General features: G+C 37.7%; 2 protein-coding genes across 2 annotated transcripts in view; both read left to right on the forward strand.

The window, feature by feature from the left end:
- The window catches only part of tyw1 (tRNA-yW synthesizing protein 1 homolog (S. cerevisiae)), a 56,119-nt gene extending 41,276 nt beyond the window's left edge, over positions 1-14,843 (forward strand). The window contains exons 15-16 of the mRNA XM_063493699.1: positions 5,677-5,844; positions 13,304-14,843. Of these exons, the coding sequence (XP_063349769.1) occupies positions 5,677-5,844; positions 13,304-13,525 (390 nt within the window). The 3' untranslated portion in view covers positions 13,526-14,843. The remainder of the gene's footprint in view (positions 1-5,676; positions 5,845-13,303) is intronic.
- A 3,767-nt stretch (positions 14,844-18,610) lies between these two features.
- The window catches only part of caln1 (calneuron 1), a 68,667-nt gene continuing 60,291 nt past the window's right edge, over positions 18,611-26,986 (forward strand). The window contains exon 1 of the mRNA XM_063494137.1: positions 18,611-18,721. The gene's annotated coding sequence lies outside the window, so the exon portion shown is untranslated. The remainder of the gene's footprint in view (positions 18,722-26,986) is intronic.

Consider the following 26,986-nt stretch of genomic DNA (forward strand, 5'->3'; position numbering starts at 1 on the left):
TACATAAAGACAAAACTAATTTGAAAACATAGATGACTTTGTGTAAAATATCCTTAATAATTTGTCAGAGACAATTCTCTGTTATTGATCACATTTAAGCAATATTTTTAATAATATATTGGAAAGTCATAACCTCTACAACACTAATTTTGGCTTACTTCCTCACAAATACAGCCACATTTTATGTGGTAGCGGGGACAGCGGTACTTTATTGCTTTATTCAATGCCCACATTTGCCCTAGCATTTGTCCAATATTCAGTTGCACATATGTAATTATATATCTATCAGTCTTTATACAATTTTGGTCTCTCAAAGTCTGACCTTCAGATCACTGAAAATCACAGTGAAATCTCTGCCTCATCTTGACAGTTAATAATTTAAGCTGTCTCTCTTGCACAGGTCACTCTCAGGGTGAACTCTCCTTCATGTTATAAAGGCTTTTGTGTCTTTTCTTCCTTAATTATCTTTCTCTGTCACCCTCTTATCTCTCTGTCCTCCTCTTCCCCTGTTTCCACAATGAAGAGTATATTGTCCCTTACTGAACAGATAAACTTCTCTGGCTACTGGCAGCTCTGGGCAAGCTATCAACTTCAGCATCATGGGTCCAGTAATTAGTACATCCCAGGATGGATTAATGACAGTATGATAGAGCGAATTCCTTTGTCATCATATCGCTAGCTCTCAAATTGGCTTTCACTGCTGACCAATGGGGTTGCTTGAGCCTGTGAATGGCTTTAGTAGTTATAATAATCTTAACTTGTCCTTTTTTTTAAGATTTACAGTACTTTCCAACAGTCTTAAACCACCCCTTGTTTCTTTATATTTTGGTAGGAAAATTGGGAAAGAGTTGCAGTGATTTACTGAAACACATGCAGACATGGAAATATTATGTCTGCATGTACTATACCAAATACTATTAAAATAATAGTATTTGGTATGACCACCTTTATTCTTCAAGACTGAACTCTCTTTTTCTTTTGTCCTTTATTTGTCCAGTTTCCTCATTTTATCTTTAAGGACACACTGCACAGCATGCCAAGATATATTCCAAGTTTTTGCCTAATAGGTTTTTGGAAATCACCTTGTTTCAACAAAAAATACAATTTTATTATCAAACTAAATTATCTTAGGTGTTTTTTGTATTTTAAATTGGTTCTTTCCCGAGTTGTTAACCCTTGAGTTAGGTGCCATTCTTTCCTCATGAATAAATTCATAGGTCAGTGATAAATGGCTTAACAAACATGCTTCAGTCTAAAAGTCCTAAAGTCCAAAGGTCTGCGGATAGGATAAGGACAAAATGCTAGGTTTAAGAGTTTTTTGAGAGATTACGGGTAGCAGACTAGGAACATGTAGAAGTGGGAAAATTTATGACATTGTTACCATAGTTATGATCAGAAACATCTGGACACCTGAAGAAAATCAACTTAATTACCTTCCCAGTGGTATATTACAACATTTTTTTTTTCAACAGTTGTTAAAAATGAGCCTTCAGAACAGCTTCAGTGTTCATTGTGTCTGTATGTGTGTGTGTGTGTGTGTGTGTATAGCATCCATTAATTAAGATGAATTGTGGCTCTTTAAGAATGATGAATTGCATGCATATGTGCATGTCCACCATCACCAGCAACGAGACCTTTATTACTGACCCACTAATAACTAGTTCGTCATCTTATGTGGCACAACACATTCTGCCTGTACAGTTTACCATCCTCTGTCCAGTTGCCCAGTGCCTCATTTATCATCTTAGTAGCATCAATACCATTTACCTGCCAAAGTCTCTCACTTGGTCTGAAAGGAAATGGATTACTGAGAGCAAAAGAGACACAGAAAGAGAAGAGCCAGGCCAGCATGTAAGCGTGTTGAGATAAATTTGGTGAAAAGCGCACAGGGATATGTTGCACAGTGTGAGTGAGGCCTCAATGACCAACATTTATGATTTCCATTAAAGGTAAGAGACATAGATTATTTGAACAGGTGAGGGACTCTTATTATTTTGCTCCATCTCTCCCACATAGTACAATATCTTCTACCATATATCTCAAAGATCTTTCTCCATCTCTTCCTGCTGCACACTCCTCCTGCCCAGGCCCCTTCCTGATGATTTATACAGAGTCCTGAATGGTTGATCTTTATTCAGCAGGCCTCCGGGCAAGGCTGATAACTCCAAGGTCTCCCATCAATTTTATACGGCGCTCCCACTGTGTTTGCCCTCAGCCACCCAATTTCTGTCTTTTCAAACCCAACCCAAAGAAATTTTACACTCTGTGTTAACTTTTTTTTTGGTGCAGTGAATTTGCAATCAGTCTTAGAAGACATATGAGGTTGGATTAGTGTAGAAATGGCTGCAGCTCACAACTGGATTCACAGATCCCCTACAGCTCCTCAGTAGATTGACTAGAATAAATGTGAATGGCAGTCTTGAAATGGGTGGACCGGTGCGAGAAAGAGATCAGTTGTAAAACTGCTGTTTGGGTAGCCTGTCTCTGAGGAGTGGAGTAAAGTCTCCAACAGAGAAATGAAACTGTTTGTTTCATTTGACAACCAATTCTTTCTTAGGTGAAAATTCTTTTTATTGGATTAAGAAATTTTACCTCAGCCGTCAGATTTGTGTTTTGTTTTTGTTTTTTTAAATCTGGCTCTGTGAAATGGTGAAGCATCAACTATTTTTACTTCCCTGGACATGTCATGTCTTCAAACTTCCAGAGTTTGAAGCCAAATAGATTATTTCTAACAGACAAATTAGTACTTGGGGCTTTTTCTTTGGGTCTTACTTAACAAAGAATCTAAAAGATAACAAAAGCAGACTCAGAAAAGAAGAGTCACAGTACAGTATTTAAATAGTGGATGGCACCAAGAGTGAAAGAGATGATTTACACAACTTTAGTTACAGTGCTTAGTGGTGCAGTGGTTAATGTATTCACCTAAAAGCAAAAGATCCTCAGTTTGAGAATGAGAGGAGACATAGATCCCTGGGAGTGTTGTTTCAGTAAAGGCATATGACATAAAAAATCAACAATGCAGATTCATCTACTGTGATGATCTGAGCAGCCAAATTGAGTTTTTGGTGAGTCCTATGATGGTTTGCAGATGGTGGCACTAACAAAAAGTAGGGGCACCAAACTGGAGGTGGCAGAGCTGAAGATGTTAAGATTTCCATTGGGAGTGACCATTATGGACAGGATTAGGATTGAGCATTGTAATGTGCAGAGGAGAGAGAGTGGATGTAGTGGGCAAAGGATGTTAAATATGAAGCTGCCAGTCATGAAGAAAAGAGGAAAACCACAGAGAAAATTTTTGAATGTAGTGAAAGAGGACAAGCAGAGGATTGGTGTGATAGAGGAGGATGCTGGGAGAGGCTGAGATGGAGGCAGATGAGGAGACCGCTAAAGGAACAACAACTGAAAAATGAAAACTGTGAAATAAATATTGTCAACAATATATCATACTGAAGGAACTGTGTAAAACAGGGTCTTTCAGCTCATTTTCTTCAAGCTTATAAGAACTTATGAAATACTGCTCAGGTGTGCTTTATGCTGTGAAGATGACCTACAGCAGTATATTTAACAAAACCATTCAAAGGTTTGTGGCTAATGAAATTTTTATCTTTAGGCATTAACTTTATTGGTTTCACAGCCTTTCACTAAACTTTGTGAGAAACATTACAATTGTTGTGAATCACACCTTTTATTTAAAGTTTATGCAGTTAGTCGTTACAGGAACATGATGCAGTGGTTCATGTGTAAAGCTTTAATTAAAATAAGTAATGGCTGGCTGGGTCTGTGTAAAGATTTCTTCACAAAACAGTTACATCGTGTGCTGTGGATTCTTGCTTTTAACTGCTCTGTAAAATCGTTTTCTTAAATGGTTTTAGGTAACATTTTGCATCTCTGTTTGTGAAGGTCCCCAACTCTTTCCAGTTTTTGCCATATCAATAATCATGTCTAAATACATCCCTTTTTCCAGTTGTACAGGACTGTTTTTTTTTCTGAAAATCTCATATCTATTCTCATATCTGAATAGGTACTACTGAAAACATTCCTTAAATCCTGATGCATACACTGATTTCGTCTTCCTCTGTACTGCTTTGAGAGGTGTAGTGAACTATTAAGAGGCTGGCTCAGTGATTATTCACTAAGAAATAAGACTTCAAGCTCCTACAAAACAGTTGTCTGTGACCTCTACAATGTAAAGCCTCTTCCAGTAAGAGCAAATGACAGTCTGACATGGGGTTTTAGTCTGCAGCAGATTCTTTCAGATAATGGCAAAAGTTCGTGAAAGGTGTATTCACCTTATTGCTTTCTCCTCTGCAAAAGTTTCTCTTTATCTAGCGCTAAATCACAACAGTTCAAGTTCAAGACCCTACAATAATACAGAGAAAACACTAACAATCAGATGAACATTACGAGCAAGCAATTTGGCAACAACAGAAGAGAAAACTCCCTTTTAACAGAAAGAAACCTCTAGTAGAACCAGGCTCAGGGAGGGGTGGGCATCTGCCTTGACTGGTTGGAGATGAGGGGAGGATGACAAACTGTGGAACAGAGCCAGTGATTAATAACAACTAAGGATTAAATGCAGAGTGGGGTAAGAGCCACTATTGATCAGAAGAGTCGTTGCTGTATATCAAGTCTTATCAATTTCACAAAATGAGCATTAGTTGGAGTGAGAAACATCAGGGTCAAATGAATCATAAAAGTCACTACATAAAAGGTGAATGGTCAGTTGCCAGTCATTGCCCTCATGGAGCCAACAAAAGGAACTCATTGCAGCTTAATTAGATTGTAATTGACTTGATCAATCAATTACAATCTGGATATTTTTATGCTTTGCATTGAACATCTTTGTGGTTCCTTTGGATCTATATTGGTTTAAAAATTAACCAGTTTCTTTTTTTATGTTTTTATGGACTTCTGTCTAGTCTGCTCAGGATAGTCTACTTTTGATTGCTGTACTCTAAAGAATTTCAAGCAATAATACTTTGTTTTCAGAGGAAAGTATTTGATCTAATCTTACAGTATCTCACACATGTTATTGGTCTGGCAAATATTTGAAAGTCATACCTGTCCATAGTATCCAAAGTACAAGCTCACCAGAAAAGACTGCATTTTCCAGTCGATATTTCGCTCAGTTTCATTTTTCAGTGTTGATCTTTTGATGAAGGCATGAATACAGAAGCATTTATGCTTTTAATAGCTGATGTTCAATCAACAAGCCACTTTTGCTAAAATATGTTTCTTGGAAAATCTATTTATGTGTTTAAAAAAAGAGAAAGAAAACAAATGGAGTACTAAGCAACTGCTCTACAAGTGGATGTGTTGTAATGCTCTACAATGGCTGTTTTGCAATTTTAAAGACACCGATTCAGATATGATCTAAAAATCGAACTAGTTCTTCCTTTGCTCAACATCTGAAAAAGCTTTTATGAATGTTGGCCTTCTAGTTCGTGCAATCTTGCTGACAGACACTGCGGCACTAAAAAAATTACTCTGTCACTCAAACTAAGGCCTTTGTATGGAGACAAAAAGCTGTTTTGCTGAAGTTTGTGTAGGAAATTATTTGTCCTTTACTTGCATCGTTTCTCTTCTGTATTTTGTGGGGTAAAAATATGTTTGTTAAAATCTGTAAATCTTTCTTTTCTGTACTCTGTTTCTGATTGTCTGCTCATGTGTCTCCAGGGGGTGACATACTGCGGGGATAGCTCTGCGAGCAGCCTGACCATGGCAAATGTTCCCTGGCACCAGGAAGTGGTCACCTTCGTTCAGCAGCTGGCTGACATGTTGCCTGAATATGAGATTGCCTGCGAACATGAGCACTCAAACTGTCTGCTCATTGCACACACCAAGGTAATAACTCCTACTAAGCCTCCAAAGGTTTGTACAAAACTACATAATGTAGCACATCTGAAGTTTTTGACAATTAAAGAATATTTGATACACAGTAATTATTTATTTGGAGTTTCTTCTCATCATTGATAATTACTTGGATCTCACAGGGATCCAAGTAATTCCACACATTTGATGTAGCTAGTGTCAGTTCAAGGTTTTAAACTTATAGTAAGGTCTGTCACTTAATGTGAGGAAGATAATAGTCTAATTCTCGTGCTTTGCTCAAGATTATATGACTTTTTTGACAGATAATCTAAAAAAGGTACATTTTTAAACATTATTCCACAAGAAATTGATTTTCAGGAAGTTAGTAACATCTATGCATCTGATGGAAAATTCAGATTCCTTGTAAAAACTATGAACTTGAAATTAATAAAAAAAAAATTAATATTATCATTAGATGATGCATAATTCTCTGTAGTTTTCCAGACACACACCTTTTATCTGTTTTCTCTTCTAAGGTTGTTTTCCAGGCAGCCCAGTGCAGGTTCCTAGTTTTCAAATTGGCATTTTGATTTTTATCTTGTTTCATAATTTATATAGTTTAGTCTGCTGTCTTTTGAAAATGTCCAAGCATCAGCAGGAATTTACTTCTACAGAGGCAAACCCTCAAAAACGTTCCAGTCAGTGTTGGGTTCTGCCAAGGCGACTGTCCATCAGCAGTTAATGAATGATGATTAATTGCCATCTTGGCTCTCTCTGACAGGAGAAATTCAAGGCAGCCAGCAAGCAAGGCACCCACACCTGCCTATCACAAAAACACATACACACATAGTAGGAACTCTGTTTGATGTACAGTCACAATTTATGGAAGTGCCAGTGCTCCTTATCCTCTTTTTTTCATTTTAGGTTTTTTATTTTTTTCAGGTGGGGGGCAATGGTCCAAGTGTTTCTCTCTGTGGTGTGTTTGTTGATTTCTTGTTTTCATTTAAATGCAATTGCTTGAAGCTGTATATATAAACTGCATATACTGTAAACATCATATCTCTTGAGCCTTGGAAGATTTGAGATATGATTCTAAATAAGCTTTAGTTTTAGAAGTGCTGGCAGCATTGCAGAAAGGATGGAGTGGATAGAAACGTTAGCCTGGCTAATGGTGACCATTCTTTTCCAGACTTGAATATCAGTAGCACTACTGATATATATAAACACACTTTTAATACGTGCACAGCACTAAGCAAATAGATAAGAGCCTTCCACTGAATAATTACTGCAGTGATTAATGTGTTTTGGCTGGCAACGGGTCATTTAACCTTAACTGATGCAGTGAATAGCTTCTCATTTCTTAAAATACCATGATGGTGGTTGTGGAAAACATGTTATTCCATTTCTAAATGCTAAAATTGTTTATTTATGTGCTGAAAGTACTAAAACTAAGTTAAGAACTGTCAAACACATTATTCAATCTTGAAAGTTAATGGTGAATGATCATTTTCGTTGTAGAAATGTGGTCGAAAAGCATCCTGAATGATCATGATTGGACATCACTTAAACATTTGGAAAAATCAGATTGTAAAAAATCAACAGTAGAACTCGGAACTCAGTTCTACAGCGCGTTGTGAGGGGATTTCAAGGGATTGGGACTAAACACTTTAGCCTTAAGAAAACCACTTATCAATTACGCTAGTCATAAAAAAGGTTCAGTTGTTAAATAGCATAAAGTCTGGACTTCAGAGCAATGGAAAATGGTCATCTGGTCTGATAGGTCCAGATTTATTCTGTTCCAGAGTGATGATCAGGGTAAGGAAAGAGCTGGATGAAGTGATGGAGCCGTCATGCCTAGTGCCTACAGTACTAACCTGTGGGAGCATCACAATGCCAGGAGTCATAAGGCTCAAACTGTGAAACGGTGATCCAGGGAGTAAGAGACATCATTTTCACACAGATTAGCCAGCACAGAGTCCAGACTTTAATCCCAGTGAGAATCTCTGGGATTGTGCCGTGGTCCAGCTCTCCCACCAAAAAATTAATAAAACTCTGGATGGGAATAAATATTGTAACACTACATAGGCTTATTGAAGCCATGCCACATATTGTAACCAATCATTAACTTGTCAGAGATAGCAATGAGGTGCAATGTTTATTTAACATTAGCGACAAATTATTAGGTCTGGGAAAATCTAGTGGACCTTGTAGTTCATAGTATTATCATTAAGTTTCTAATGTTGTAGAAAGCAAAACATTAATTACACTGCCATACTTGTATATTCACTTGCAGGAGACGGTTTACATGTTTTATGTTTGCTCTTCAGAATCTGTTTCCATGTTATTTTTAACGGGAATAATAATATGATGCCATATCAGGCAGAAATAGTTTTGGGTGTTTTTTGCTGATTAGAATATTTTGGATGGATCTTAAAATGCGTACTCATGACACTGAATGTTAATAATATGAATATGTTAAGATTGTCGTTCTGTTCTCAAATTCCGTGTGAGATTTATTGATAATTAGACAAGTGTTTTGACTTTATGGAGATAAACTGGAATGTAAGACGGTACAAGTGCACAATAACTATTCGCTGTTTGTATCTTTTTATCTTTTTCTTCTATTTTTCTTCGGACACACACTTGCACGAGTATGTTGTTTCCTGTAACACACAGTCCATCTGTGTGTTTGTCTGTATCCACCTGAACTCACACATACTGAAAGAATGTGAATATGTTTTTGTGTCTGTAATTAAGACCATACTGCAATTTATAAAACTGCCAGGGAGAAATTGGATTATTATAGGTTGTTATTTTCAATGAAACTAATGAGCAACGTTAATAAGAAACTGAATTATATCTTAGGTGGGATTAGCAAGAAAGGTAAAAAAACTCAAATATGGAAGCACTTAATTTTACACTGATTGTGCATAAATACTATTCAAGGTTCAAATTTGAGCGACAAGTTAAAATACTCAGGTGTCAAGGATCATTAATTGAAAGGTCACCGCAGTAAGAGGAGTAATCCCTCAAATCCCTTAACCAAAAAGAGTCAGCTAAAGCCTTTTATTTATTCACCCTATGAAATCTAAAACTAATAATAATTCAACTTCATAGGAGATGACGATCACCATCATCTCTAAATATACCAAAGCACCAGTTTAAAGCCAGTGCCTGCTTTAGATATATCTCTACAGTGCTCTCCAAAAGTGCCCTGATTTCAGAGTGAAATCTTTCCTTTTGCTACTTTAAGCATTGTAATTTCTCATGAAAACATAATGCAGGTTTTTTGTTATGCTATTTAACAGTTAACTGTAAGTTGAAATGTGATTCAGCTGTTAACACATGCTCAGAGCAGTGTTAATTTTGACTGCAAATTTTGATTTAGTTTTAACTATAGTCTTTTGAATAAAACATCATTTAGTTTTAGTCGTAACTTAGACATTGAGATTTTTTTTGTTTTAGTCGACGAAATATAAGACTGTAGTAGAATAAATATAAAGTTGATTTAGTTGACTAAAATGTAAAGTCTGAAAGTTTGTCATGCTTTTACTGGCATCAAGTGTGAAATGTGTATGTCTAATCTTCTCTTCCACCCAAACGTTGACATTTTGCTGCATTTTTATAAAAAACCAGGGAGCATGTGAGCTAGTGGTACCATTTTCAAAAAAAAAAAAAAAATATCGGCAGTAAGTGAAATGTGTGCATCTGATCTTTTTAGACAAGTTAATTAGTTCTGATTGGATCTGGTCGCTCCAGAATATTTTCATCTCATTTTTATATTTTGACAAAATTGTCAATGCATTTCATGACAGTTTTTGGCCTTGTGTATTAGTTTTTATTTAGTTATGGCCAGGAAATAAAGGTCCCTGACAAAGACTGTGACACAAATTATTGGTCAGTGAAATTTACACCGTTTCAGTTGGTACTTTATAGATGAGTTCATCAATATTTATAGTTTTAGGCAGAGGAAAAGAAATCGCTATTGGTGCTCCAATGCCAAAGTGTGACTGGAGCAACTACATAGACCAAAGTAAAGAAGGAAATGAGAAATAAAAGGAAAATCAAAATTGAATGAAAACTTGAACCTCTGATTGAATGCCTCCCAGTTATTTCTGTGTAAATATTTACCAATGTGTGCGTGCCGGCACACTGCTGTCTTTGGGCATTCATCAATAATCCAGCGAGTTTGGGAATTGAAGGCATTTTTAGGTTCCTCTTGTGAATGAGACTGTTTTGCTTACGGGTCTTCAGGGTTTTGAATATCTTTGTGCGGCAGGAAGAGAAATCAGAATATGAATTCCTTCAGGTTTTATGTCAACTTACATAACAGCAGAATTTAATATGCATCACAGGGAAGCACATCAGTCTCATTTTGTGGGTGTGTGTATATGAGTGTGTCTATTTCTCTATAGCAACTAGCAATAGATCCTCCTTGCACTGACACATCATCATCATTAGTTTTCAACTGCTGGGATCCTCCCATAGCTGGGCATTTCTTTCTCTTTGAATCTCTGCCTCTCTCATCCATCGTTTTACTTTTCCTGCCACCCTTTTCTCTCTTTTATCTCTTCTCTCCTTCCCTTCCCCCGACTTTTCTCTGTTATTTTCAGTCTTCTTTCATCCTTCTCGGTTTTATTTTTCTAAGAGCACGGTGCAACGAAAAAACAGTTGAGACCCAACCTTGTTTTTATGAAAGGCGAGCTGACTTGCACATCAGTGCTTTCAGTAGACTTGTTTAGTTTTTGTTTCAAAGCCTAAATGAAGTCAAACCTTACATCAAATGTTTGAACGTTTATTATAAATGTAGGAACAAAAACATCCTTGTCCCTTCTGGGCTACTGTATGTGTTACATGTGCCTGCATAGAGATGTATTTTTCAAAGATCTTGAGTCAGTAAGTAAAACAGTGTTTTAGCAGGCAATTTAAATTCTTAGCTTAAAAACAGGAAGACCACTTACTTTTACAAAATATTAATGTTAATCATGTCTCTGCTAGCTCTATAGGCAAACCATATATGGAAATTATGTCTAATTTTGTTGTTTTATTATGACACTTTTGGTTCACGTTATACACACACTGTTATTATTATTATTATTATTATTATCATTACTGTTATTAGTGTTGTTGTACTACTTTTAATACAAATTATGCCATGTACATTGCAGAGTATGTCTCCTCAATATTTCTATCTTTGGTTTTGCAAGTTTTCCACCAGTTTAATGACAGTGCTGTAGTCTTTTGACATTTCTGTGATCCATCTCACAGAGTGAGATATTTTAACTGTCTGCCCTGAAGCTATCATTTGATTGCTTTTATGAAAGGTTTTTTGCACCGGGCTGTGTAAAGCACTCAGCGTGGTAGTGCATTGGTAACCTGTAGGTGCTATGAAGAGCTATGCTTGTTTCTGGTGTTTTTGCTCTTTTAGCCCCACAACAAAGTCGAATCTTAAATCTTAATAGACAAAGCACTTCTTTGTAGTTAGGTGTTAAAATTGTTCACTCCAATTAGTATCGTTGCATCTCATGTATAAATTTTTTATCATTGTGGGGGGGGGGGGGGGGGGGTGTTAAAGCTTCTTCCTTTCTGTTCAAGCTAACTTTTTAACATATTAGCGTTTGACATCTACATAGCTTCTATCAGGCTACACACAGGACTGCACACAAGTGCCTCTCCTGGTTGAATACCTCCCTCTGCAAAGCCAAAGAGCTACGTAAATCCAGCATAACTTGGAAGAGTTGTTTTTTCCCTCTACTCAGAGCACTGTGCTTATTTCGAGTTTACTGTACCTCCAGGTGATTATAATCTATAGACAGAGAAAAGCTGGAGCGGTCTTCCATCCATCCAGTTACTGAGAATTTGTGTGTGAAGGTAATCTACAGCTCAGTGACATGTTCTGACATGAAAGTAGCTCATTTAGTTAGTTAAAACCACTGGGTGCCTTGTTCTCCTCTAAGACGGCACAGCTTTGCTCTCACAGAGACAGTAATTGTTTACCAACATGCCAGCTAAACAAATATAGTCCTTCCTCATTACAACAAACATCGACTCCCAACAGGTGATGCTTCCATTATTTTGACTCTTCTTGGGCTTCATTAGAGGTGGCAAAGAGATTTTCTCTAATGGCCGAGGAAGGCACTGGGTCATCAACAGGCTAACGTTCAAAAGCCATTCTCCCTCAGTGAGGCATCATTAGTCTTTAAAGGGGCAAATCAGCACTCATGAGTAAAAAAGAAATTCATCATTTTAAGTTGCTATCTTTTTTTCTTTTTAGAAGAAAGTCAGTGATGTGATGTTACTCTCTTTTCCACTTGTTTGTGAATAAAGTGGTAGGAGCAGTTTGGTGCGTGAACATTTTAAAGTGGTGAGCCCAAGTGCACTCATGGGGGTCAGGCTAAAGCAGCAGTGAACCTGAAGCAAATTTTAAATGCTAAAAGCACAATATTTGTCCCCAGTGACAACATGGTGACATTTTGCATCCAGTTACAGCTTATAGAAAACTTCCAAGTCTTCAGGGACCACTTTGAAATTCAAGCTTTGCTGTACAGTTTGCTATAAATAGCATCAAACTTCAGAGAAGTTTGGTTTATATAACACACGCTTGCTTCTTTGCCTGCCCCCCGTTTCTTTTCAGTCTTTCCCACCTTTGCTGATAACAAGGAAAACATCGTATTGTATCAACTAGAGAGCACTGGTGCATGCTGGGAAAGTAGAGGTCACGCTCTTCACCCACTGTGCTCGTCAGGGAAAACAGGCAGGCTTAGCGAATGATGATGGAGGCTCTTCCCTCACTGTCAAACACACAAGCTGTTCTCTCTTTCCCTGGTAGTTTGTGTGCCCCACTCAATAAACACACACACACACACATTCTTTTTAGCTCCACGCTCCCCTGCCCATTTATCTCTGCTCTTTTTTTTCTCTTTAGTGAGATGGATGGCAAATTGGGTGACGAAGAAAGAAGCAGTGATTGATAAAACAAGTGATGGGATTGGAAGGGAAGTGGTGGAGTTGATGAATCCCACACCATTTAAAGAAAGGCTCAACTTCTAGCCAGTGGTGAATGTGGAGGAAGAAGCTCTTTAATTAGTGTTCATCTTTCACACCTGTGAATTCTTTATTGTTGAATTTACAGCACACAACACTTTTGTGTTTGTGTGGTAATTTGCTGAGAGCCTTTGCTTTCTGCTTTGCTTCAGTTCCAGTGAAATATCCTGTAGAAATGAAATATGTGCATCTCTTGTTTTACTTTCATGAAATGACAGATGCATGAAATTTGATAGGTGATATTATTTTCTGATATGGAAACGGCTGACATCGGTGGACATGGTGTCAGGTGGCCGTCTCCTTAAATTAGTGTTGAATTGCAAAAAGCCTTAGCAAAAGATTTGCAAAAGCACAGAGTTTCCGCATACAGATCCCTAAACTCTACTTGGATTACTGCTTGTTGCTCATCTGCAACCTTGTTTCTCTCTTTTTGTTTCTGTGGTTTTAGTTCAAGGTGGATGGCGAGTGGTGGACGTGGATCGACTACGAACGCTTTCAGGAACTGGTCCAAGCTTATGATGAGAGTGGAGGACAGCAGACTTTCTCTGCCTTGGACTACGTAGCCAAGACTCCCAGCTGGGCTCTGTTTGGAGCCCAAGAACAAGGTTTCGACCCTGCTGAGACACGTTTCCAACGACGCAACAAAAGCAAAGACATCTCAGGATGCTGATAGATGAGCGAGCGAGAGAAAACAGACAAAGGTAGAGTTACTATAGTGAGCGCCAATACTTAAATAAAAAACTGAAAATTTAGGGTTTGTTGTTTTTATTGCTATCCTCTTGGAGCTTCAGAGTTATTTGTGTGTCTGTATGTCCACAGCTGCCTTCCTTGTCATGTGGACTCCCTGGTTTAATTTCTCTTATATTTGATTTCTTTTGACATAACCTCTAAAATCAGCCAAGGACCAGAAGAAATTTACTCACTCCTATTTTCTAGGAATTTGCTGCAACATCAGTTTATTGCTTCTTTTTCTTCATAGATGTGCCTAGGTCTTTAAAATACCCCACTTTTTAAATTATTATTATAAATATGAATGGCATTGATCCTTGTAATAAGGCAGTGGCAATATTTTACTTTGTTGAAGCCGTTGACGGGTTTTTCGCACAATCTCATCTTCATTTCTAAAGCTTTTAAATCCAGGTTTTAGTGATGCAACTGCACAGCACAGGACAAGATTAGCACATAAGGAGTAGTGCCTATATTTCTCCTTATGTTGTCCTTGGGAGCGCTGCATCTTTCCTGGGCACCTTTGCTCTTCCTCCTACTCATTAGGACTGTGGTTGTTTTTATTTAGAAGGAAAAGAGTTGAGCAGTGAGAGAAGAGCATCAAGGCTGCACCTCCATGGGAGAGTCTTTTTACAGCACATGCTTCTTGATGCTCTTTTTTTTCCCAGTTTTCTTCCAATGCATTACATTCTCTCTTTTCTGGCAGTGTCACCTTTGACTGGTTTCAGCACTTCGTATCTGGATGATAGAAAATATGTAGCTTTTCAAACATATGATGTGAACTGCTTTATTAAAAGCAAAATCGTGTGTTTGAAGTATTTCAGTACCGCAGTCATAAAAAAACTGTCAACATTTTGTGTTTGATCATTTGAGCTCAACTAAGAAAGGTTTAAAATGTTTAATATGATAAAACAGTCATGGTTCTCTTACTGTTTTACATCAAAAACTCAGAATCTTAGTCTATAACAGGTCATAGTTTAATTTATACAACACTGGGTACAAAGATGAACCAGATTAAGGTTCAAGTTTAGATTGGATTGGTACTGTAATGTTGCTTTTTGCTGGTTAAATTCATATGTACCATCAAATGTTTGTCATGTCAGAACAATGCAGAACCTCTACTAGTTTGTTATTCAGTCCATATGTAAAAAATCCAATATAATTTTTTTTTTATTTTTTTTTTTACATGAATGAAAATCTACAGAATCACATGAATTTGGTTTGTTTTCTCAGGTCTCTGACATGGCGGTGTGTTAATGTATCACTGTAATAAATGTCTTTGCAATAATATTCTTTCTCATTCGTGAATTTCGTATAGTTCAAAGAGATCTTAAAGCAAATAACAATAACTTACTGTGCTTCTCGCAGATTTTTGTTGTCTTTTTACTTGCAGCAGTACTGAGAAGTTGACATTTTAACAAAGGAATGATTGTGGCAAAAGCTTTCTAGGCTGCACTTAGAGGCCACAAGGAGAGCACTAACTGAACAAAAGTGAGTCAGACATACAGTAGCCCCTTTTTTAAATTTCCACGTGTAACTTCGGCACTTCAGAAATAAAAATATTAAAGCTGATGATAGTGGTGAGTTAGGCATTTTTACAAACACATTATCCTGTACAGAAAACTTGCATTATATGTAATCTACAGTATTGTGCAAAGGTTTCAGCCATCCTTCATTTCTTCATATTCTTATATAAAGAGATAAAGAGATATGTATAATATGTATTTTGGGGGGCTTTTATTTTTATTTATTTATTTATTTATTGTTAGGTGTAGACACATAACCATGTGTCCCTTGAGTTCATTGGCTTTTTTATGCCTGAATGATTCATAGATAAGTGTTAAGTGGCTTAACAAACAAGCAAAAAAAAAAAAAGACATTCCTTTAAAAATGGTTTGCTTCAAGGACTGGATTGAAAATGAGACAAAAAGCAGCCAGTGTCCAAAATCTGGGGACTGGGGAACTATTGCTTCAGATAACTTTAAAATAAATTAGAAGCAAGGGACATAAAACTCACAGTGGCATTCAGCTGTTCAGAAATTGTGTTCTTTTCAAAATCCTGTGTGTCTCATTTTTAGTCCACAAGGTGTGGAGTAATTTATGTAAACTGTGAGTCTTCATGCAGTTGGAAAAGTAGTATTGTTAGGTTTTTAAGATTACGTATGGCCAGGTCGGGCACAAAGTCACTATTTAGCTATTTCTAAGAAAGCAGGGCTTCATACTTCCTGCTGATGCAAGAAATGTTGAGATTCTTGAGTGTGGAGATTGTGGGGTAAACTGAAAGGTTAAATAAGTAGAGCTGCATGGCTTCATCTTTATTTCAGTCTGCAATTACCACAGACAAAAGAAAAGAAAGCTGTCTGGTTGTCTACTTCTATATAAGAGTAGGTGGATGGCTCTACCGCAGATAATAGCATTTTTTTTTCTTTCATTTTGCAATCAACAAGAAGCAATTCCTTTTTTTCTTTTTTTTTAAAATAGTGGGGCACATATCAAAAATAGCTGTCAAACATTAATAAGCACCAGTAATTTGTAATCGATATATACTGTCCTTCACAAAGTTGAGGTAAAAATGCCATACGCGACTTTTAATCCAAATGTATGTAAAGCATGAGAGCACATTGCAAATTTACACAGTTATTTCTGGCTTTATTGGTTTAACTGTACCCGTCTCTGGTAATAGCTCCTTTTCCACAGGGAACTCATGATAAGAGAGCAGTATATACACATTTTTTGTTGTTAAGTTATTTGCCTCCTTGAAGACAGAGCTCCCATTGCAAGAACGTGATACTGTTGCATCATTGGGTTGATGAAGTGTTATGTGCAGTAGGTAAGTCTGACTGTATTGAGGCAAAGGTTCATTTGAAGGTGATTATTAAAACATCTAATTTCAATTGGTTTTGATTGCTACTCATCACTGATTCACTCACAACCTTGTGAATAGTGAATAGCTCAGCAGGTAGAGGTCATCTATTAATTAGAAGGTTGGTGGTTCGATCCCTTGCTGCATATTTGGTCTGCATGCCAAATATCCATGGGCAAGATCCTAAAAATTCCCATTTCACTTAATGGCTGGACTGGTGTATTTTAGTTTTTATTCATTATATAATCTTAAATCTGCAAATTTATCCGCCAAACATGGCTGTTATTTTTATTGTGTTATTGTGCAACACATTTAATCAGCACTGCCTTCTTTTAGGAGTTTGTGTGATTAAGCAGGGCAAACTTCTAATGTCAAAAGGAACATAATGAAAGCATGTTGTTACGTCCACAGTGGAATAATGGATTCAAAATAATCATTTCCCCATGACTGACACGTTCCCCCTTGTGTGCTTGCAATGTTTATTGCCATTAGGACTGGAAACTGGTGCACTCTCAAAGTCGCTTTGGATTCAGGGGTGCTTTTTACCAAATAGCTTTAATGTCAGTGTAACTTTGAAATGTCTCCAAAAGAGTTTTATCCAGTAATACTGTGAAGCACTTTGTTGTTGCAGTTGCAGGTGACAGTTCTGGGTTCAAGACTGTTTCCAGAGAAGGCCATTCCAATATACACAAGAATAAATCTAACTGAATAAAAATATTTCTTTGCATGGAGAAATTGTTATTATTATTACTATTTCCGTTATTGCTGTTATTATGTGAAAGCATTTTTAAATGAGAGAGAAGTACTTAATGAGCGACGCAAACTGAAAAAGCGTGTTTAACCCAAAAACAAAGTTGGTTAAATTATACAAAAAAATCAAAACCTTGAGCCCATAAAAGAGGTCAAAGTAACAGAACTCTACTCAAAGTTGACAACAAACAATACTAGCAACTCAAACAAACTGACCTACCTAAACAAAGGGGAAACTTAAATAGTGGCTGATCAGCACACAAAAACACAAAAAAGGAGTAGAACACAAACAACCTAACTGAAACTAACATAACAATTTCCAATTCCCCTCCTGATCCAGAGTTATGGTATGTGCCAATTTGCTGGTCTCCATATAGGCTTGCTCCTCCCCTTTTCCACCTCTTGGCTCATAATCAAGGGACTGGAGCAACTGCAACTGAGGTCACTCAGAAAACAAAGATTAAATCATACATAACAGTCTAAACTAAAATGTGCGCACTTATTTTAGAATACAGTATTATGTGAATATGTAAATTAATTCTAAACCAAAACCAGTTATTTATTATCCTGTAAATTAAATCCTATATTTAAAGAAAGAAAAATGTGAGTGTAGTGTTATATGTAAGCCTCTAATATTTGGTGGATATTACCACTGTGTGGCTGTAACTGCAGCCATCACAACTTATTTCATCCAAAATGCTTTGTTAGGTGCAGATGTAAAGTGCCATTTTAAAGCAGGGGCTACCAAGGGATATTATTTTTGGCAAGTAGGAAATTTAATCTCTTCACTTTTAATTATTTTCCAACTAGGTGTGGATTCCACTGTCTCTTTGGAGGCCAGAAGAGTACGAGCAAGGATGGGGATTTGTCAGTGAATCGTTTCCTTTACAGCCGTGGTTAAAAATTGTTTTAGGTGTTCATTTTTTCTCCTGTTTATGTCCCAGAGGGACATCCATTTAAAGCTGCTGCCAGTGTGTACAAGCTCACAGGTAGCCTCTGATTGTGAGGCTGTAAACACTTTGTCTTCAAGTCCATGGATCATTCTGCCTTCAGCATCCACTCAGCACTGTAACCTGGGGGTAAACTGTGTATTTATAAAGGTGGCATTTTTAAGTGTGTGTCTAAGCATCCTTTATACTAATGTGCCCAAACCTCATGGGAATGTCAAAGTGATAATGATTTTTGCAGATGACTGGTAAATGTGTTGGAGGACATGATTGCGTGTTTTTCAGAAGAGAAAAAAGTCTGTTTGCCTCACTGGCGAGTGTTCACAGCCTGTTTCAAACCATTACTCAGTGCCTCTTCGTCGTCTTCAGCGTCTGTGGGCAGCGTGTAGACTTATAGGTATATGCATATAATGTTATAATATAACTGTGCATCTGTGTGTTTCCTGTTTGGGCCAGATATCCAAAGAATCTGGGCTATAAGAAACTTCCTGTTCCTGAGTTAATCCAGTCTGTGTCCATGTGCAACAGACCATCAGTCCTAGTTGGTTTACCTGTCTCAAAAACCTGCTCCTGGATTGTGGTAAGTCAAATCTTTGACTTCCTATCAGCAGGTGACCCTTTGCACTTTTAAATTACCTGCTGACAGTAATTTTAGGTATGTCTCCTCATGTATTATGACAATATTATATAACAAAACATGCATTTTAACAATTATTGAGAATGCTGTAGTTCAGCTGACATGATTTTTTGTCCATTTTATTAAACTAATCTTTTTAGTAATGTGAATGTCAGCATTAGTGTTAACAGAGTCATGTGAGTGAACTGAGGCTTATTTTAAATATTATTTTGTGGGGGGGGGGTTCTAGTGGGGCTGTGACAAGAAATGAAAAAAAGAATAAATATACATTGTGTACTCTACTGAATGCTTTCTTCGGTGCTTTGAATAATGACATGCTCATTGTTCATCTTTGGTCTAAAATGTCTGAAAAGGCTGACCTATAAACCTGCTTACACCCAGCTGTTTATATCTATACTACCTGTATATTCAGAAGCTTCTGTGACTGCTTTGCTTGTCTGTCTGTACATAAATGAATTCAGACGTGCAGGGATGAATGTGTCGGCACTCTGTCAAATCAACAGATTTCAAGGGAGCAAGAGCCAAATGTTAAGATGCCCGCTGCCAAAGAGGAAACTGCTGAAAAAAATAAAAGCCTCACACAACTGAAACAGGGACACATATCTGGTATTATAATGCTTTATTACAAGCTAATGCATTTTCCTTCAGTTCTTATGTTACATGTTCAGATTGGTGTGGTTCATCTGTGGCAGGAGAGCACAGTTCACACCCCGAGAATGTGTGATGGGAATCGTTCTGCTCCAGCTTCTTTCTCGTGCGCTCAAATTCATTTGTCACATCACTTGAAGCAGCAGTGAAGCTCAACTGTTAGTACAAGCCCACAAATGTTCTATCAACACATACACCTGACCTGTTGGTTGACTAAATTAACTTTGCTCACTCATTTATCAGCTGCGCACGTGCGCAATTGCGCACTGCTGGCACGGTCTCTGCGCACAGAAAATCTGCTTTGCGCACAAAAAAAATCTAACCTGAATTTAAATTAAAATTAAAACTTTAACAATTCTGTTTTGCAGTGTTAGTCAGTGAGTGACTGGCTGCTCCCATATGGGATTAGAACGATGCCACCTTATTCCATAGTCCAGCCAATAATGCCTATATACGCAGCCAATCAACGTCGTTGACAGGCTATGACAGCGTCCTTATGCGCCGACACCGGTGTTTTAGCTAGCAAAGCCGCGTGGCTGATGTGGAGTGAAGCCACGTCAATTACAACGTGTACAACCATTGGAGATGTGAGCAGGACAGACGAACAATTGACGGAAAAAGTGTGGACTTTATACCAGTTTTTAAATTGTTTTACGTGGCCTAGCAACAGATAGGCCACGTAAAACCAGAGTTGTGATAAAAAAAAATATGCAATGTTTGGTTTTCTTCCTGAATACTGTCGTTGTTTATATTTACTGCAGGAAGAAACCGTAAAAACGGCGTTTTATAAGAAAAAAGGCTCGAAAGCACTCTCCGCCTGTGAGCAAAAACAAACCCCACCCCCGTCTCCCTTTCCTATTCGTCCAAAAATGTACCATGTCGACCAATCAAAAAATGATATGGCAACGTGGCATCTAGTTGTTTTAGGAGTGACGGCGGTGTTTTGAGATGTGAGAGATTTGCGACGTTTAGCGCAAATCTTGTGTAGTTAGTGTGTAGTGTAGTCAATAGTTATGTTGTGTGTGTCAGAACAATGAGGCGACTGCTGAATGTTACAGGTGTTACAGGAGTGATACATCTCCTGTTGTCAGGCCTGCAGGTATCAGGCTGTTGTTCTCCTTTATCTCATAGTGGACAGAAATTATTTTTTGGAGTGGCACAAATGATTTGTGTGGCATCAGATTTGATGCAGAACAGCTGATTGTTCTGTAAATAGTTTGAAATGTTTATTTAAAAATGCCTTTGCTGCATTTAAAAAAAATAGCTGCAAAAAACTTTGTTGTTTGCCAAACTGAGTTACTTTGTTGAAGAAGTAACTATATAATTAATTGCCCAGCACTGGTCATTATTTACTGTATTTTGCAGACAGAGAGTTACAGGACTCTCTTCCAGACCACAGACTCATACTCATAATACAAGTCAGAGCTTTATAAAAAGAAAAAAGAAAGAAAGTTGTGTTTTTGAAATTGGAGTTCAAGTTATTTTTACTTCCAATAGTGTTAACATACTACACAAGTCAATGACTTGATTTTTTTTTTAATTTTCATTGTAAGTGGGCTAAAGCAGTTAATTAAAAGTAGTCTAACATAAATGTAAATGCTGTAGTTTGATTATTTTAATAAACCATGTAACTTGGATGGATTAGATGCTGGCGTGACCACAGTGCACACGTCTGATGTCGCTCACAGTGGTCCAAGGGATCGCTCAGGGAGTTTGTGTGTTCGCTCAGACACATGAAAAATTAGAGGGAACATTGGTCGTCATAGTGCATTACTCAAAGATGCAACTGCTTAAAAACTGACATTTGCCCCCAGAAGTATTGGGATGCTGTATTGTTTGGTTGTAGCGTGTCATGTCTGTATGAGACAGGTGGGGAGAACGACCTTGATTTAGCTCATATGCTAATCCCCTCTTAAAACAAAGTGACTCAATTAACCAAATGACCGTCTAATGAAGGCATCGCCTCGCATATTGATGCTTTATTTTCAAAGGAGGATTTGCATTCTAATGGTGTAATGAATTCTCGCCTGACTGCTGAGTGGTGGTAAATCACACAGCAATGCGATGAATCATAGAAAATCTGTCTCAATAATGAGTGCTGAAATGCGTGCAGGGCGCAGAGTGATTAGGAGAGATAGGTGCTAATTGCCTGCTGTGTGTCCTGGGTCATTGTTTCTTTCCTCGGGCTCAGCTGTCATATGGTCTGTTTCACAACTCGGTGAATAAAAGGGGAAACGTCCATGCAAACATTTTACACCATCAAAAGCAATTAGCAAAATCAAGCTGAAGGTTAAACTTCTTTACTGACTTTTTTGCTTTCTTTAGCACCATTAATGTTGACCTGCAAAATACCTAATTTCACAAAATTAAGTATGAAGAAAGTACAAAATGACCAGGCCTATGTCTCCCTTTTCTGGCTTCACTTACTGTAATGTAAGAGTCACATGAGTCACCTTCATTCATACACTGTACCAGCCCAAGAGACACCTATCAGCTCTCACCCCGTGGCAGCTGGGATAGGCTCCAGTCTCCCTGTGACCCTGAATTAGATAAGCGGAAGAGGATGGATGGATGATAACAAAATAATAAAATACTAGAATTTAATTCAACAAAATTTAATACTACTACCCAAATCAGCACACCTGTCAGTTAAGACAGCAATCCCCTTACTCCAGTATGTAAACATATGCAGACGTTATGAACTTCTCTGCTGTAAAGTTTGTCATTTTCATGTGAGAGTCTATGAGGATTGTTTATTTTTTGGAGCCAGCCTCAAGTCCCATGAAAGGAACTGTGTCATTTAAGCCTTGGCTTCAGTTTTCAGCTCCAGAGGTTACCACTTGTTACCTCATTAACATAACTCTGAATTTCCCAATCTACCCGTGAGTATGATCAGTCACAAACATGGGCCGGCCCAATCCACAGAGTGACATAAAAACAAGAAGGAAACTATAATATTAGAAAAATATGAAGCTGATAATACAGTCTGAAAGCAACACAGCTCCTAGAGCTAAAGCGGAGGAGAGCAGAGCAGAGAGAGGGACTGTGCACATGTAAAAGCTCTGTACTGTATGAAAAGTATAAAAAAGCACCATATTAATGTGTGCACTTCAAGACTTTTGAGTGGCCACAAATTATAGAAAAGCTCTACATTAAAATAAAATCTAAAATTAAATCCAAAAAAGGTAATCTAAGGAAAAAGAGATAGTGTCATTTAGCGAACTTCTAATCTTCACTGCCCATCACTGAGGCGCCATAATAATGCCTATAATTACTTCTGTATTTCATTGAATTAATGAATTGGTTCAATGAAGAAATTCCTATGTTGCGTAAGACTTATTCTTAGATATTCTTTCAGCTTCAACTTTATCAGTATTAAACTGTCTGAGAGCAAAAATAAGCACATGTAAAAACTTAACACAGACTGACTTCCAGTGCAAGGCTTTGGAGTTATAGCACATCCCTTCAAAACTTATGGTAAACTACTTGTAGCCAATAAAGACAATTTTATATAAAATTTATATTTATGATTTTTGCCAGTCAAAGACTTTAAATCACTGTTACTTTTACCAAGGTCCATGACCTCTCTTATAGTGGTATTATTTTTCAGAGAGCTGATTGGTTATTAGGTTTTTGTTTTATATGTATAGATCCTTTATCTTAAACTAATCTGCTCCAGAGTAGATTAGGTCTGAAGAATAAGTTTCCAAGATCCTATCAAAAGCAAATCCAATTTGTAAAGAGTTGAACTTCCTTCTCTAAGCATCAAAACCTTCTTCATTATATAAAGTGACTTAAATGGTTATGTATTAAGTTAGGATGCTGTTGTAGTTGAAGGCACTGTAAGAAAGTTTCTACGAACTGGTACACATCATAAAAATATACTAAATTACAATCACAACCAGAAAGCCAGAGATAGTTCATTCAATGTTCTATGTCCAGGAAGCATATGTAGCAAAATTTCATGTAAGAATAATTGACTTGGCTCTATCCTGTTTTCATCCACTTACAGTTGGTGGCTGTGTCTGTGTGTACACTAAATCTTGCATTAAGACTTTAAGGATGCTCATTAGAATAAACAAGGTGGCAACAAAGAGTCAGTTTACATGTACTGGGAGCACACACAATGCTCTCAGTACATCTCCTTTTAAACATATTATCATTTAAATTGAGAGAAAGAGAGACACAGTAACAGTCTGGATTATAAAAATGTTGTCATATGCTATTTATATGTTTCTGTCCCATGGAGACTGTGTGTGCAAGCGTGAGCGAGACTATTGGTGGGTTTAGAGTACATTATTCTGTAACCTTTATGTCCTGTGGTCCGCTATCTGCTGCTCAGTTTGACTGATGAGTGGATGAGAGGCAGGTTAGCAGACAACAAGCCTCGGTTGCACAAGGTGACTGAAATAAAGACCTGTGATACTTGCTCCATCCATAAGGGAGCATCCATCCATCTTCTTCTGCTTAACCAGTTCAGGGTCAGGAGGGGGAGTTGACACCCTCTCCCAGCTGTCATAAGACAAAAGCTAAGCGATAAGCAACCTGTTACGTTCCCCTGAGGGGTCTAGGCGGTGAGGGGGAAGTAACAAAAAGTATCCGGGTTAGAAAAAGGAGACAAGAAGGCAAAGAGGGTTAAATTAAATAGCTTTATTAAAGTTGGTATTAAAACTAACTAAAAGAGACGGACAAGCCGCTATCACCATTTAAAGGAACAAACAAAACTCAGGCGTTGGTCAATAAAATAAAAGTCAAAAAGAAAGAGAACAGCTCACTAGCTGCAACCCACAAAGCGCAGCTCACTAGCTGCAACCCACAAAGCGCAGCTCACTAGCTGCAACCCACAAAGCGCAGCTCACTAGCTGCAACCCACAAAGCGCAGCTCACTAGCTGCAACCCACAAAGCGCAGCTCACTAGCTGCAACCACACTCATGGCACACTGGCCCAGAGCTCACCTTTCCCTGTGCTTAAATACTCTTAATTACTGACAAGCGTCAGCTGTGTCAAAGAAAAGAGGTGGCACCTCAGGCAGAAGAGGTGGTGGGACACGCCCACACAGGCACCTTCAGGAGGAGGCCCTGCTAGGGCCGTAACACAACCACTCACACCTATGGCCAGTTCAGAATCACAAGTTAGCCTAAGCCCATGCATGCCTTGGACAGAGGCCCTCCAGCTGGCGGGTAGATTCAAACCCAGGACCTTTTTAATGGGAGGCCACTGCACCATTGTGCTTGCCCTTAAAGAGAGAGACTTTTTAAACTGACCTTTAAGATGATGGTTTTTAACTAACAACGTGTTAACGGTGTGTCTCCTTTGCCCCAAAATTGAACACGGTCTCCTTTGTCCTTTAAATGCAGGTGAGTCTTGTTCTGTGAAGGTGGTTCTTCCATGATGTGCCATGTGAGAAGACAGATGGTTTGAAAGAGGAGCAAAGGAGGCCATGCATGTCTGCTGTGAATAATCATTGAATAGAGGTGTAGGCTTAAATCTCCAGCTATCAGCCAACTACAATGCAGTCTTAAAATCCCATCCCACGTGCTTCAAACCCAACTCACACCTTGATGACTCAGGTGACCTCAGTAGGTCACATGATAGGATGGGGCAAGGTCTCACTGCGGTTTCACCCCACCCCCCAAAGTGTTGGTACTGTAATAACTTTCTGGAAGTACTTGCACAAAGTTCCACTCTGAAAATAATTCTATTTTAATGAAGCATAAAATAATTTTTAAAACATGCAAATGCAACTTTTACCAACAAAAATGCAACAAAATGTCCCTGCAAAATTTAGACAGAGAGACACCTCAGATTTCTAGGACAGAAATCTTTCTAAAATATTCTTATACTATAACCACCAACTGAAGATTACCGTATGAAATGCTCTCCTTTTTAAATCACCTCTCTTTAGATCAGTTCTCCTTCATTCATGATTCACATCCAACAGGGATATTTTGGCACATTTACAGACAGGCTGCTGTGATGTGTAACTCCAGCCTGTTCACTGCAGTTTTTGGTGATTAAGTAGCTGAGGTTGAGTAAGCGAATCGGTTTAATGTGAAAAATATTAATGTAATGTAAACAATTGTACAGCTATTTTAAAATATGTCTGTTAAAGCAGGACATTTGCCTTAAATCAGACACCGTCTCTCACCGGGGTTAGTATTCTTTTGTTCTTAAATCAGTTTTTACATCATTTAGTTTCCAGAATAAGTTTTCTGGTTTTAGTTTAATTCTTATTGTTTAAAAATCAGAGTTAAAAACTGAGTTAGTATAGGTATTACAGTAAAAACACAGAACCTTTTGAAAGCAGCTGACTCAGTGTTGCAGAAATCCAATGTCTCAATAAAAATGTCCATTAATGCCTCATCAGTCAACCAGTGATAACAATTTTTTACCAAACGAACAAATACTAAAACTAAGAATATTTCCTCTGTTTTGTTTTGGTTAGTTTTCCAAGTTAAAAGTAATTTTAGTTGATTTTTCATTGTTTTCTTAGAAGCTTTCTTTCTTTTTTTTTTTTTTTTAAATCTTAGTTAACTACAATATTTGTTCACATATATTTTAACTAGAATAACCTTGTCTCTCACTTGATCCATGACAACAGCACAGCTTTGAAATTTTTATTTCGTCTGCTCTCCAGATACCTGACCACCCAGCGTGATGCTTTTTTTTCAGAAGCCATGGATCTGACCTCCGTGCAGAAGAAGAGACTTGCTCAATTATATTTGGCCACAGCTCCTTCTGTCAATAACAGGCTAAACCATGGTAACCGTGAACTGACTGCACTATGTTCCTCAGACATGACTTGAACTTGAACTGAAACGTTTTTTCCCCAGAAAAATAAATAAATAAAATATCTACACTCTTGCTGCATTATAAAAATCACCAGGGTGTATTTTTGCATTTATTTAATCAGATTTATTTGTACTACTTCCTCACAGCAACAATTGGAAAGCAGGCAATTTGAAAAGCTGCTAGTTAACAGGTCCTGTCTTTGAACTGTGGGAGGAAACTGACACTAAAGGCTCTAAACTGCCAGAGGTGTGAATCTCAGTGTGAATGTGTTGGACTGCTTGTGTGTGATGGAGCAGCAACTTATTCTAGGTGTTCTCTGCCTTTTGCCAATACATTCAGAGAAAGTCTTTTTGCCACCGTGTCATAACATTATTGTCACAGAAATACTGTTGATCAAACTCTATTTTTCCCTAGTGCTGACGTCCAAAATCATAATCATAAGGATTGTTATTAGCGTTGGTTATTTCAGTTTGGTTTTAAACCAGAGCTCATACCATTGCTTTAAAGACATGGATGGTAAGCTCCCATTTCACCGAATCATAATGCAATGAATGAGATATTCAGAATCATGCCTCTGACAATAGCCATTTAGTATTCACGTAGTTCTAAAAAGACAGTCCTCCTCTTTGTCCCCTACAGAGATAAGCAGCAGGGAGAAGCTTTGTGGTCTTCAGCTGCTGTCAAGCCTTATCATTGAGGACTTTAATTTTGTTTCAGCAAATCCAGAGCAGATGAATTGACGCATTAGATTCCATTTTGAAAAGTTA

Source organism: Pelmatolapia mariae, linkage group LG14, assembly GCF_036321145.2.
Source record: "Pelmatolapia mariae isolate MD_Pm_ZW linkage group LG14, Pm_UMD_F_2, whole genome shotgun sequence".
NCBI lineage: Eukaryota > Metazoa > Chordata > Actinopteri > Cichliformes > Cichlidae > Pelmatolapia > Pelmatolapia mariae.